The 13905-nt window shown below is 37.5% G+C and overlaps 1 protein-coding gene across 1 annotated transcript; it reads left to right on the top strand.

Annotated features, from left to right (window-relative positions):
* The first annotated feature begins 434 nt into the window (after positions 1-434).
* LOC111195931 (G-protein coupled receptor 20) lies at positions 435-5743 on the top strand. The gene is given in 3 exon segments (XM_022684418.2): positions 435-657; positions 4994-5234; positions 5236-5743. Coding segments are annotated over 3 exon segments (972 nt in total).
* Positions 5744-13905: the final 8162 nt, after the last annotated feature.

The following is a 13905-nucleotide window of genomic DNA, read 5'->3' as shown; positions in this document are numbered from 1 at the left end:
CAAACCGTATGTATGCATATATAACATATCATTTGTGTTGTTATTTAATATTTTATAGAAATCTACATATTTTTAAGTCATAGTTATAAAACTATCTTAGAACGTATCTATTTTTTTAACGTACCGAGTTTGTTGAAAAAGCTTATTATTATTCCTTTTAGTGTGATTTATTATTATATTTATTCTTCAGGGACTAATGTACTAATCATTTAATCTTATTCGCAAACGTTTAAGTTCCACTAAATACAGTTTTTATATTTTAAGTAATTTTTTTTGCAAAACAGATAAATACTCAATTTTACAGCTACTTGGAAACAAAAAAACATCTTTATCAGAAGTAAGACAGGTGAACTCAATGCGTATTCAGGTGTGCATTAAAAGTTTTGCTCATGTGTTATGTTTGTAATTGTATGTTTGGATTCTGAAGTCTGAAGATGAACATCGCTGATGAGCTTTTCATCACACTTAACCAAGAACTGTTCAGAAATGCTACAAGCAACAACCCTTGGACAGCATATATGAACTACATCTACATTTCTGTTTATGGAATCAATTTTGTTGTTGGCTTACCGATCAATACCTATGTCTTGTGGCTGATTTTCACAGGAAAAGGAAGAGGAGTCGTGTCAGAGTTTTTCAGCCTCAATCTAACGATCTGTGAGATGCTCTTCTGTTTCGGTGGTTTGGGCTTCATTCTTAGTTTTACATTTCCTAAATTTTTGTTGATGACAATTTTCATGGGGGGGATACCCAGCGCCAGCCGTCCCCTGTTTCTCTGTTTGATTTGTGTGGAGCGTTATATAGCAGTGATCTATCCTGTCACTTTCCTGAAGTACAAACCTCCAAGATACAGGCTGGCATGTTCTGCTATTGTTTGGGTGGTAGTTTTTGGATGTTGTGTTTTCTTTGTGTTTATTGTCTCCTCAGGAAAAATATATGTTCTACTTTGTATTATCCTGCCACTTTACTCACTCTTATTCTTGATTAAACTCTTCTGCTGTTTAGCTGTAGTCAGGGCACTGAAGCATCCAGGACCAGGTCAGAAAGGGAAAGAGAGAGATGAGACCAACCAGGTGAAAAGAAAAGCAGTTACTGTCATTCTGATCATCACAGTAGCTACAGTCAGTCAGTACAGCCCTGTACTCATAGCCGGAATCCTTTTTGGTGTTCTTATACGTGCACAATTTGATATGCTCTGGGCTATTAGTACTGGCATCGCTTTGCTTGTTGGTTATGTGCATGCTTTTCTTTACATTCATAAGGCTGGATGATTATCATATTTACTGCAGAAAAAAATACCCTTAACCCTTTCAGACCCTGCATCGATTGCAACGGACATCATGTTTTTCTTGTGAGTATATATATATATATATATGTATATATATATATATATATATATATATATATATTCTCAAATATATGTAAGTGAATTACAACACAGTGAAGCAACATTCTAAACTGATTGGTTAAACCATGTAAGTCATGGTGGTCCAAGCTTCATTTAATGTATATTCTTAATAGTGGGGATCTAAACATGGAAGAGAGGCTCAGAACCACTGTTTCCTCTTTGTTTTATACCTTGTATCTTTGCATATATACAGGGACAATTTAACTCATTTAAACATGGAAGAAAGTAAGGTAAAGTCAAAGTAGTTTAAGTTAAAGAAATTACAGCATACAGAAATTACAGAAATAAAAGTGAAATAAATGGTTTTAATTTTGATGGTATTTGAACAATGTAAGAAATTAAAAATGAAATATAAGTAATTGTGTTTGTTGCACTGGGTGTTTTATGTACTTTGTCATAAAATAAATAAAATGTTTAAAGAGCAGATTTTAATGACTTATGTTGACTGAACTGTGTTTTATTGTTATAATAATAATAATACTAATAATACTACTACTAATACTACTAATACTACTACTACTACTACTACTACTAATAATAATAATAATTATTATTATTATTATTATTATTTCCACTCATTTATTTTAGTGTAATCTATTTATTTTGTCTCTACCTCTCATCTAGCAGCACAGGGGGGGGTAGAAAGCAAAATAAAAGCAAAATAAAATCTAATGTGGGGGATTTTGGCAGGAAAAAAACAAAGGATGCCAGGGTGAATCTGGCTTTCCCAAGAGAAAGGGAGAATGAGCAAACCAAACAACAGCAAAAAATAAACTGGAAAAATGAATGGGGAAACTGAAAAAGAAAAAGGCACAGCCTTTCTTCCACATGTAAATGTGGCTTTTTAATCTTATTTATTTATTTATTTTATTTTTTTTTGAGAGAGGGGGGGGAATAGAGATTTTAGAGAAAAAGTGGTTCAGGAGACTCAAGATCTCAAAAAGAGAAAGAAAAGCAGCTCACACACACATAAAGACAGAGAAACTGCTGTTCTTCCCTCTTTTAAAGGCAGGCCAGAGGTGTTGCTGGCTAGGTCTGATTGCCTTCAGAACCTACCCCTTGCCCCCCTCTGGTGGCCGGAGGCTGCCTAGCCCTGGAGCCAGCCCTTACAGTCTCATTGTTTTTGTTTTATTTTTGCTACATGCATGTTTTTCTTTACATCCATAGGACTGGATGAAAAAAAAAGTTTTACCCTTATTAAAAAAAAAACCTATAATATCACTTTTTAACCCTAAAGAGACAGACTGGCATAGTTTTCTAATAGATGGTGATGAGGGGCTTGGTAGAGTTTAGATACTCTGCCCGAGCCCAAGTCCAACCTAATGCCCGACCTGAATTGAAGACAAGGCTCAAGAAAATGATCTGTGATGTAGGCGACTGTTTTTAAAACTTTTTTTTATTTTATATAAAGCCATGGTGTGATAATCACAATATAGCAAAGTAGCAAATAAAACTGTGTTTTAAAATGTTAGAATGTTATAATCACACAGCACTGGGGCTCACACACGTGAGCTCCTCCACTTGTCCGCAATACGCACTTGACTCGCTGTGTGTAGCTGTCCTTAATAAACATTTTTCTTAAATAATAGGTGTATGCTTATTTAGTGTTGCAATGTTAATTAACATTATTCTGAACAGCTTAACAGCTTAAATCAGGCTTGGGCTCATAATGACAGTTTATGGGGCACGTCGGGTTGGGCTCTGGGAGAACGTGCACAGGCTTAGGCCGGGTCGGGCTGGATTGTTTGGGCCCCATCTAAACTCTAGGGCTTGGTGTGTTTTATATATGTTTTTTCCTTATATTTCAATAAACTGTACTTGTTTATTTCAGTTTTTCGGACATTTTCTGGTCATGATTTTTAATCATTGCTTAATTATACCTATTCTTTATTTGATGGTTATTTTATGTTCACAGTATCATTAGGAAAAAATATATATGCATAGCATGTTGACATTTCAACAAAAAATACATTTCTTTCACAAGCAAGTGTAAAAGGTTTGGTTCATTGCAGAGTAATCTTTGGTGGGTAATGATGAGTCACCATTCTACAAAACAAACAAATAAAACAGACAAATCTAAAACAACCCAAATAAACAGTCATTAAATTGCTCTTTTCCAGCATAATGTTTAACATATAGCATTTTATTACGAACAAAAGGATGCTAGAAAGAGCAGAATTTATCCTGCAAGGCTTTATTTCTTATTTCTATGTCTGTTTGCCTTTTTTAACACACACACATGTATACATATATATATATATATATATATATATATATATATATATATATATATATATATATATATATATATATATACATACATACATACATATATATATATATATATATATATGTATATATATACATTTTTTACATATATACATGTCAAACGTCACTAGCATTTATGTTACTGAAATTACCATACATTTAAATGTAGGAAAATTCACAGGTGTCATACATTAAATAAACACACCCACAAGCATACACATGGGTGCCTTAAATTAGCCAGACGGCTGCTTTTCTTGACAACTTCTGGAAATGAACCTTTTTTCTGCTAAACAGTATGTATGCATTAAGTTGTTGTTTTAATGACTGCATTAAATATTTGTATTTTTATTTATTAATATCTTATGATGTTTAGTTTTATTGCTTTAACTTTTTTTTTTTTACAGCTTTCTTAGTAATGATTATGTGCAGGCTGTATATGCGCGGTAACGTCAATATGTGATACAGTGCATAACTGAATTAACACTGCATAATTTTTTATACTGTATAATACTGGAGCATGTTTTTTTTTACTCATCATTGTAGGGGACACAGAAACGTTAACAACTGAACAATATATGATAGACCACCAAATCCCATCACCTCCCATCACCTCAATTAACACACATCAATGTTCTCATTATAAAGAGAAGGAGCTCTTAATTAACCAGTTGTTAACTGTCTGTAAGAATGTGAAGAATATTAAGGATCTCTTTCTGAGAAAGGCAAGAGAAGATGAAAAGAAATTACTTGGTTGGTGAGAGGAAGAAAATGATCCAGTTTCCAAGTGAAAATTAGACCATTTTGGGGGTGGTACAGAAGCAATTTTCTATTCAAATTTTAAAATTCTCATTTGTTGTGATGATAAAAATGAATTAATAATTAATAATTGTACTGGTTGTATTTTTGCATTGTACTGAACATGAAAGAAAAGAGACTAGCAAAAACTATTCAGGAAATTATTAACCCATAAAAATAAAATAAACCTATAACCGGTGAAATATCAATAATTCATTAGTCGTTTTTACCAGAGGACAGGTCCACCCCTTTTTACCAGAGGACAGGTCCACCCCTAATAACCCTTTATGTTATTTCCTAGGTTGCTTCCTCCAGCTCTGAGTGAGTTAAGTCACTGGGCATTTTATTTTTTTATGTTTTGTTTGATTCTTTGTCCTGCTACCACATTTCTGTAAAGCTGCTCTGCAACATCTGCTGTAAAAAGCTTTATGTAAATACATTTGATTTGATTTGATAAAGAAATCAGATTGATTGTTTCATTATATTTGGTGTTTATATGTTCTGTTTTTATTTTCTTTACAGATTTCATTCTTTTACCTGGAGAAGTGGTGTACAGTCTGAAGATGAATGTCTCGGATGAACTTTCAGACACACTCATCTTATACATCGCGGTTGTGTCTGAGTTTTTCAGCCTCAATCTGACTGTTAACGAGATGCTCATCTGCTTACGCTGTTTGTTCTACGTTCTTAGTTTTGTCTGTTCAGCACTTACACCATTAGTAGTTTTCATGGGGGGAGGATATATCTTTGGCCGTCCTCTGTTTGATCTGTGTGGAGCGTTACATGGCGGTGGTCCATCCTGTCACTTTCCTGAAGTACAAGCCCCTGAGATACAGGCTGGCATGTTCTGCTGCTGCATGGATGGGAGTTCTTGGCTTTTGCGTGCTCTGTATGTTCATTTCCTTAAATGTCTCTGACATGTTTCTTTCTGTTATCCTGCCAGTTTTGTCAGTTTTCCTCATTATTAAACTCTTCTGCTGTTCAGCTGTAGTCAGGGCACTGAAGCATCCAGGACCAGGACAGAAAGGGAAGGAGAGAGATGAGGCTAATCAGGCAAAGAGAAAAGCAGTTAGCATAATTCTGATAATCACAGTGACCACTGTTATTCAGTATTGCCCTGTAATTTTAACAGCACCTTTTCGCAATTTTATGCCAAGGAACCACTTTAATATACTCTGGGCCATTAGTTGTGCAATCTCATTGTTTTTTGGATATGTTCATGCTTTCCTTTACATCTGTAGAGCTGGATGCTTAAAAATCTCGCAGCAATAATGTGCACACATCTCTTGGTGATTTATCACTCAAACTTTCAGTATCTCATAAAAGCAAGAACACCTTTCACATTTCTGCAAATATTTGATTTTATTTCTTTATGAGACAACACAATAGTAAAAAAAAAAAAAAAAACTTCGATATTACTTAGATTATACAGTGTGCAGCTCAATATAGCAGTATATATCAACTGTCTTATTAAAATAACTCAACACATAGCCTTTAATGGACTTTCTGAGGATGTGAAAAAATAAATTTGTTGTGCTCCACAAACAAGGCCTAGGCTATAAGATGATTGCTAACACCCTGACTAACTGGGTAGCAGTTAATGGTGACCGTGATCATACATCATACATGATCAGCATTTTTCCAGGAGGGGTTCCACTCAGAACAGGCATCAGTAGTGTCAACCAAAGTAGTTGAGTCCATGAGTCCAATGTCTTATCCAAACGTTGGCATAGAGGCATGAGTGCTGCCAGCATTGCTGCAGAGCTTGAAGAAATAGGAGGTCAGCCTGAATCAACCTAGTCTGTACTCCCAGAAGGCAACCTCTTCTAAAGCTGATGCACAAGAAAGCCTGCAAACAGTTTGTTGAATACAGAGTATGGATTTGTCAGTAAAGGCGATGACGGTAAAATAAACATCAAATTGTATGCAATTTCTGCAATTTGCAAATTTAGACAATGTTATAGACAGTTTCTTTGTTGTTGATAATTTAATGTAATTTAATGTAAAAGTGTATTTTTTTTGTTCTTGTAAATAATGGTTTGTGCATATATAGTTTTGCATGTTTTCACACCCTTAAAATGAGAGGTGAATGATTAATAGCTTATTACTCTGGACTTTCCATTACCAATGATGGAATCTCTAAATGTGTTTAAATTTCTTTTTTTATTATCAAATTTAAATACATTTAAATAAATGACTGAAGCTCTGTGCAACTGTATTTAACATATTTCTTCACTAACTGAAAGTTCATCTCATTCCAAAGGCACAGGACAAGATACAAAAGAAGAATGCCAGATAAAAATACCAAACCTGAAAATAGTGACTGATTAATGTGTTGTCTAATTACAGACCCCTTCAAATGTATTGAAACAGTAAGGCTGATCCCTTTATGCCCTCTAGAGGTTGTTGCTGATGTCACCAACAGTTGTTTTACATAATTCTTTTCACAATTTTTCTGGTATGAACTGCTCTGGTTTTCCTTGGTCTACTTGTCCAACATCTGTTATTTAGTACACCAGTGACGACTTTCTTCTTCAGGACATTTCATACTATTGTACTGATTTTGAACAATATTTGAGCAATGGCTCTATTTGTTTTTCCATCTCCTGTCAGCTTCACAGTTCCTTATTTTTCATAGATAGATAGCTCTCTGAATTTCATATTGGCTATTCCTTTAACTATAAATGCACAGTCTGAACAGGCAAAACCCAAATCTGAAACTGAGCGCTGTTTATTGTTTGCATAATTAATTAAATAAATCAGGACACACCTGGGCAATACACAACACCTGACAGTCACACGTACTTTTGCTCATAAAAAAAAGTGGGTTCTATTTTCTGAATTGTGTGTCAGATCCATATGAAAATTTAATAAAAATAAAGGCTGAAATGTTCATCTTTTAACTCATATTCATCTTTTCATATCAACGTAGAAATAAATTGATTTACCTGACTGTTGCAAATCTTTTTGGAGGGGAATGTACATATTGAGACAGTTTCCTGGACAGGTATTAAGCCTTGTTGTTGTGACGCGGGGACAGATTTAAATGCGGGTAAGAACAAGACTTTAATAAATAACAAATAAACAAACATGGGAATAACGATTAAATATATATACATAAACAAACAGGGAAAACAAACAAAGAGCTAAACTAAACAGATAAGTACAAAACAGGGCTAGGGAATATATACAAAGGATAAATGCGTAAATATGTACAAAACAAGGAATATAAACAAATAATACAAACTAAACAAAGAACTAGAAACGTGGAGAAGAGCAAATACGATACGTGGCAAAGCTAAGACGTGACGAGACAGACAACGTAGGAAGGTGCAAAGACCAACGGCTAAACATGGACTAAGCTGTGCTATAAATAGTAACAAGAAACACTGAACAGCGTAACAGAAGCCCCCCCTAAACGCGCAGCTCCCGAGGCGCGTAAAAACAAACCCCGGGGGCCGGCGGCGGGGAGAGGCCGGGAAACACCAGAGACGAGACCGGGGACTTGACTTGAGACAAAACAGGAGATGGGACAGAAGACTTGACAAAGAAAGGAGACGGAACAGGGGACGTGACTGGAGACTGGACATTGGGCAAGACAGGAGACTGGACAGGAAACTGGACAGGGGACGATGACTGGACGTGAGACATGACAGGTGACTGGACAGGACTGGACATGGGCAAGACAGAAGACTGGACGGGAAACTGGACAGGGGACGATGACTGGACGTGAGACATGACAGGTGACTGGACAGGACTAGACATGGGAACAGGAACCAAAACATTGACAGGAACGGACACGAAAACGGTGACAGGAACAGGCACAGACAAACCAGACAGGACAGGAACCGGAACATAGACAGACATGGGGACCAGAACAGGAAGCGACATGGGGACCAGAACCACTTGGGGATGCCCAGGACTGGCTAAAGTCTGTGGGGTAGTCCATGGAGCCAGCCTGGGCAAAGTTCTTGGGCTGGAGTCCGGGGGCCTTGGGGCAGACCTGGGCACACGGGGCTTGGGCGAGGCTTGGGCCTCGCTGGCGACGCGACGGCTTGGGCAGCAGAAGCTGGAGGCGCGGCGATTCGGGCAGCAGGAGCTGGCGGTGCGGCGACTCGGGCAGCAGGAGCTGGCGGTGCGGCGTCTCGGGCAGCAGGAGCTGGCAGTGCGGTGACTCGGACAGTAGGCACTGGCGGTGCGGCATCTCGAGCAGCTGGAGCTGACGGCGCGGCGACTAGAGCAGCTGGGGCTGGCGGCGTGACGACAAGCATCGCTGGTGTCGGCGCTGGAGCGGTAGGCACCGCTGGCATAGGAGCATGGACGGTGGGCACTGCTGGCATAGGCACATGGGCAGTGGACACCACTGGCACAGGAACATTGGCGGTGGGCACCGCTGGCACAGGAACATAGGCGGTGGCGGGCACCGCTGACACAGGAACACTCACGTGAGCAAACTTGGATCCTTGGGCAGTAGGTGTCTGCGTGGAGGCTTGGGCTGCTGAAGAGAGCACGGAGACCTGGCTTGAATTCACTGCAGCGTATTCAGGTTCCAGGGCGGCAGGAGTAGTAGAGTGTAGCGCTGTAGCCATGGAAACCTTGGAGCGGAGATCTGCTGCCGCCCTCGGAGCCTCGAAAACCCTGACTGGAGCTGCTGATTCCCTGGAAGAGTCCAGCGCATCGGAGCGCGACTGGGCGGCCGCCGAGGAGGCTGGATCTGCCGCCGTAGTAGAAGCAGGTGCCGCTGCAGCCGGAGAGGAAAGCGCCGTAGCAGCCAAAGAAACATGAGCCGTGGAGAAGCTTGGAGCTGCAGCCGCCGGAGATGCTAGCTGGTTAGCCGCTGAAGCTAGCTGCGGAGCCGCCGAGGTGGAGCGCGCCCTGGGAGGCGGGTGGAGTACAGCCTCCGCAGCCGGCGGCAAGCGGGCTCTCGTCGGGAAGGAGAACTCGTCCTCCGAACTGGACGCAGCTGCGAGGAGGTCCACGTAATCCCAGAAATAGTCCTCACAGCCTGCGTTAGTGCCCGTCTTGCCTACCCCGCGGTTCGGAGCGAGGCCGATGGCCCCAACCGTTAGCCCCCCCCCCCCCAAGAAAATCCTCCGGATCTTGGTACCTCTTAGAGCGCCGTGACCGAGGCCTTCTTCGGCCTCGGATTATCCTGCGCCGAGGTCACAAAGGGAGCGTGACGGATGGCCAGCTTGCATCCAGCCCAAGGGTGACCCGCAAAATCCATTTGGTCGGTCTTTAAGTAAAGTGGGGAACAGACGGGAGGCGGATTTATATGCGTGTAAGAACAAGACTTTAATAAATAACAAATAAACAAACAGGGGAATAACGACTAAATATATATACATAAACAAACAGGGAAAACAAACAAAGAGCTAAACTAAACAGATAAGTACAAAACAGGGCTTGGGAATATATACAAAGGATAAATGCGTAAATATGTACTAAACAAGGAATATAAACAAACAAGAGATATAAACAAATAATACAAACTAAACAAAGAACTAGAAACGTGGAGAAGAGCAAATACGATACGTGGCAAAGCTAAGACGTGACGAGACAGACAACGTAGGAAGGTGCAAAGACCGACGGCTAAACATGGACTAAACTGTGCTATAAATAGTAACAAGAAACACTGAACACCTGAGGAAGGGGCGGAGCTACAAATTACACACACGTGATGGAAAAGTACTAGAGAAACACACTAGGAAACGGGGAAAACACAGGAAAACATAGCGAGGGCGTAACAGTTGTCATTTTTTATTCTTCTTTCAATGGAGAATTTCCATTCAAAAATGCTGTGTATTCCAGGAGTAGGCATAATCCCAGTCTGGGAAACTTCCCCATTAAGTTATGTTTTTGTCGGCTCATTTCTGGTTCCTTAATAAAGAATATGTTCTCTGTTACTGTTTAATGTTTTTATGACATTGGCTTTAGAGTAGCATATTTAACATGCTGACTTGCCAGCCTCCTTTATTAATATGGAGCATTCTATAATACAAATGATCCACCCCACTCATTATCATAAGAATCACCTACTACTGCTATGGGAGTTCATCTGTCTTTTTCAGACAAAGGAACCAGACGCATGTTCTGCACAGGTATGAATTATGTATTGTATATTAATATATTTATCATTTGATTAATCAGAATATCCATTACCAGTAGGATACATTAGTAAACATTGCTAAGAAGTGTAAATAGTAGTGGTGTCACACCACATTTGTTTTTCATTCTTCTTAAGACCTTAGCATTAAATTATGTATTTTAAATCTAAGTAAAATAATGAATGTAAGATTGGCAAAATTTAATTACATTTATTCAGTATTATTATAACTTTTATTTTATTCATCACAACAATATTGTGTGATTATTCATGATTAAAAGTATACATGAAAATTAAAATGCTGGTATTTCCTTGTATTATTAGGACGAGTGTAGTGAAGTGTTGTTTATATGGCAGATTTGAGCCTTTTTACCTGTATTAAAATATTTCAGTGTAATATATTGAAATCTATGAATGTAATGCTTTTAGAGGGGAAACATAAAGCAGCTGTGCATGTGTGTGTACGTGTTCAAGAAATTAATATAATCCACATTTCAGCATAAATAATACAGGTATATCACTAAATAAACCTGCTTATATGTCACATATTGAATTTAGCTTCCACTTTTAACCCATCTGTGCAGTGAACACAGCATCCACACAGCATCTCTGAGGGGTAAGTCTTAACATCATCCACCCACATGTAAATGTGTTCCATTACAGTGAATTAAACTGGCAATATGTTATTTGATTATTTGTTATGTGGAAAATGGGGCAGAGTTTGAAGATAACATGTGCTTAGGTTTGCAGTTACAGTAACATTCAACATGAATGTCTGACTGTAAAGTTAGTATACAGCAAAGAAAAGCAAAAATGATTTTTTAACATCATTTAACAAAAAATCATATTTGTATATTATATTTTTCACTTCATGAGGAACAAGTTAATTAAAGGCTATTCTTGCTTTTCTGAAATGTAGTATTAAAGAGATTTAGACGTTCTTAAGAGTAAATATGTTGTCTTTAATAATAAGGATTGCCTGCATCTCTTTAAAGCTTTAAATTCAAATCAGGTTCATTAATGTTTAGGTGTGAATTTATTTCTGTTTTCTTTGCATGATGAAAATGATATAAGACAAATAATATTCACATAATAGCAACCTTATCAATTTTGGAAGTCAATGTGGATAGATTTGTTCCAAATGGTTTTAGATTATTTTCATTGGCTCATATTATTATTCAAATAAAATGTAATATTAAAAAAAAAAAAAGAATTATATAAAATAAGTGGAATTAATGAATGGAGATGCAATGATTTTTGCGTGATAGCGACCAAATGTAAACAGTTACATGCTACTGTAACTTACTTTTGGAACATATACATTCACTGTCCCACCTTAGGAAAATGCCTGTTCCACAATAGGACATGCGGATTATCTAAGAGAAATTGTCAATAAGAGTAAAGATATGTAGTAAATATATATCTACCATTTTTGTTATGTGTGTGATTATCTGCATTTTCTCTTTGTGTTTTAATTAGGACACATCCTGAGGATTTTTAAATGGTAAATTTAATGCAATGGCTTCTTATTTTAGAACATTCCAGAAGTCAGAAATGTTTCACATAAGTCCAATTCACTACACTTAATAGAGTACAGGGTATTTGAATTGTTTTTAACAGAATTAAAAATATTAATCTGGAATTTCAGTGCAGAAGTTATTTGCAGTTATTTCTCTAAAATAAAATAGTATTTAAAGCATGTGCATAGCCATTGTTATAGCACAGGCTGTACCTGTCAAAACATATTTGCCTGACTGAAGTACTTTTACACCTATTTTACATTCAGGCAAATCATACTGTCCCACTTTTCAAAACACATTACCTAAAGTGGGAAAATAGGAAATAAGACTGAAATAACAAATTCAGATTTTGAGGATTGTTTTATGTATAAGAAACATGTCCCCTTATTTTCACACTAATTTAGTCAGAATTGGCATTTGCATGGTCTTCACATGGAGTGCTTTGTGTTTGAGAATTGCTTCATCTTTATCTAAGATAGCACATTTAGGTCACATGATTTTCACATGATCAAAAGAACATGAGTTACTGGTGTTAATAAACCATAACTTTGGTCCGACAATAGGGCAATTCACTCTATGGTTGTACAATTTTAATGCAAATTCTTTTTTTTTTTTGATTTAATTCGTTGTCAGAATGCGTACAATTAATATTCATTACAGTAATCTTTTTCAATTTCCTTCATTTCCTCCCCAGCAGTGTGGTGACACAGACCAGAGGAACAGTTATGAACTCTTCATTATCTCTTGAAACCATTAATTATGGAACAAACATCATTTCACAACAGTCTTTAATTTGGCTCCAAATAATAATCTTAATTTTTTGTCTACCACTGAATTTATATGTGGTGTGGCTGATCACAACCGGTGCAGGAAATGCAGTATCATCAGAGCTCTTCGCTCTCAACCTCTCTGTGTGTGAAATCATTATTTGCTTAAGTGCTTTTCCCTCTGTATTCTACTTTTCACACTTGGCATTTAATCCGCCGAGTGCATTAATTTACACTGTCCGCTTTTTAGCAACAGTTCTTGCCTTTGGTCGACCCCTCTTTCAGTGCTGTGTCTGTGTGGAGCGTTACGTGGCAGTGGTTTATCCGGTCGTCTTCCTGAAGTTTAAACCTCTAAAATACAGAGTGATATCTTCAGCAGCTGTCTGGTTAACAGTGCTGGGAATATGTGCATATTCTACAATACCACCTGTAAGATTTCTGTATTATTATATTATGCTTCCAATCTATGTATTTTTGCTATTTATTAAAGGATTCTGTTCTATAGCAGTGCTTAAGGCTCTGAGACGGCCTGGGCCGGGTGAGAAATGGAGTGCAAAAGCTGCAGAAGCAAACCGCATGAAGAAAAAAGCTTTCTGGGTGATTCTGATCATTTTGGTGACCATGATTTTTACTTATGGCCCAGTGGTCATATATATTTTTCTGTTTGATTCTTTAACTGATTATCAGAGGTGGAATGGGTCTTCAGTGTACTCCTACATATTCTTGTTTGCAGGGCTTGTACAGCCGTTGCTGTTTCTGCACAGAATTGGAAAAATTCCTTTTATCCGCTCCTTTTGAAGTTTTATATTTCTTCTATTGATTTTTATAGATACATTACACATCAAACACAGTTGTAAAATTAGATTTTTGACACTTATTATTTAAATCTACCTACATAGAAACTTCATAACACATACATAATCATTAAATAATGTATTTATAAAGCAATATTTGGATATTTATAAATTACTTTAATCGTAAAACCTATATCTGCAACATGAAGATTTCTATGAAGGTTTTTAAGGCTCTTAAACTAAAGTT

This window comes from Astyanax mexicanus, chromosome 7, assembly GCF_023375975.1.
Source record: "Astyanax mexicanus isolate ESR-SI-001 chromosome 7, AstMex3_surface, whole genome shotgun sequence".
NCBI classification, from domain to species: domain Eukaryota; kingdom Metazoa; phylum Chordata; class Actinopteri; order Characiformes; family Acestrorhamphidae; genus Astyanax; species Astyanax mexicanus.
The sequence above is the reverse complement of the archived record's forward strand: the minus strand, read 5'-3'. Positions and strand labels throughout refer to the sequence as shown.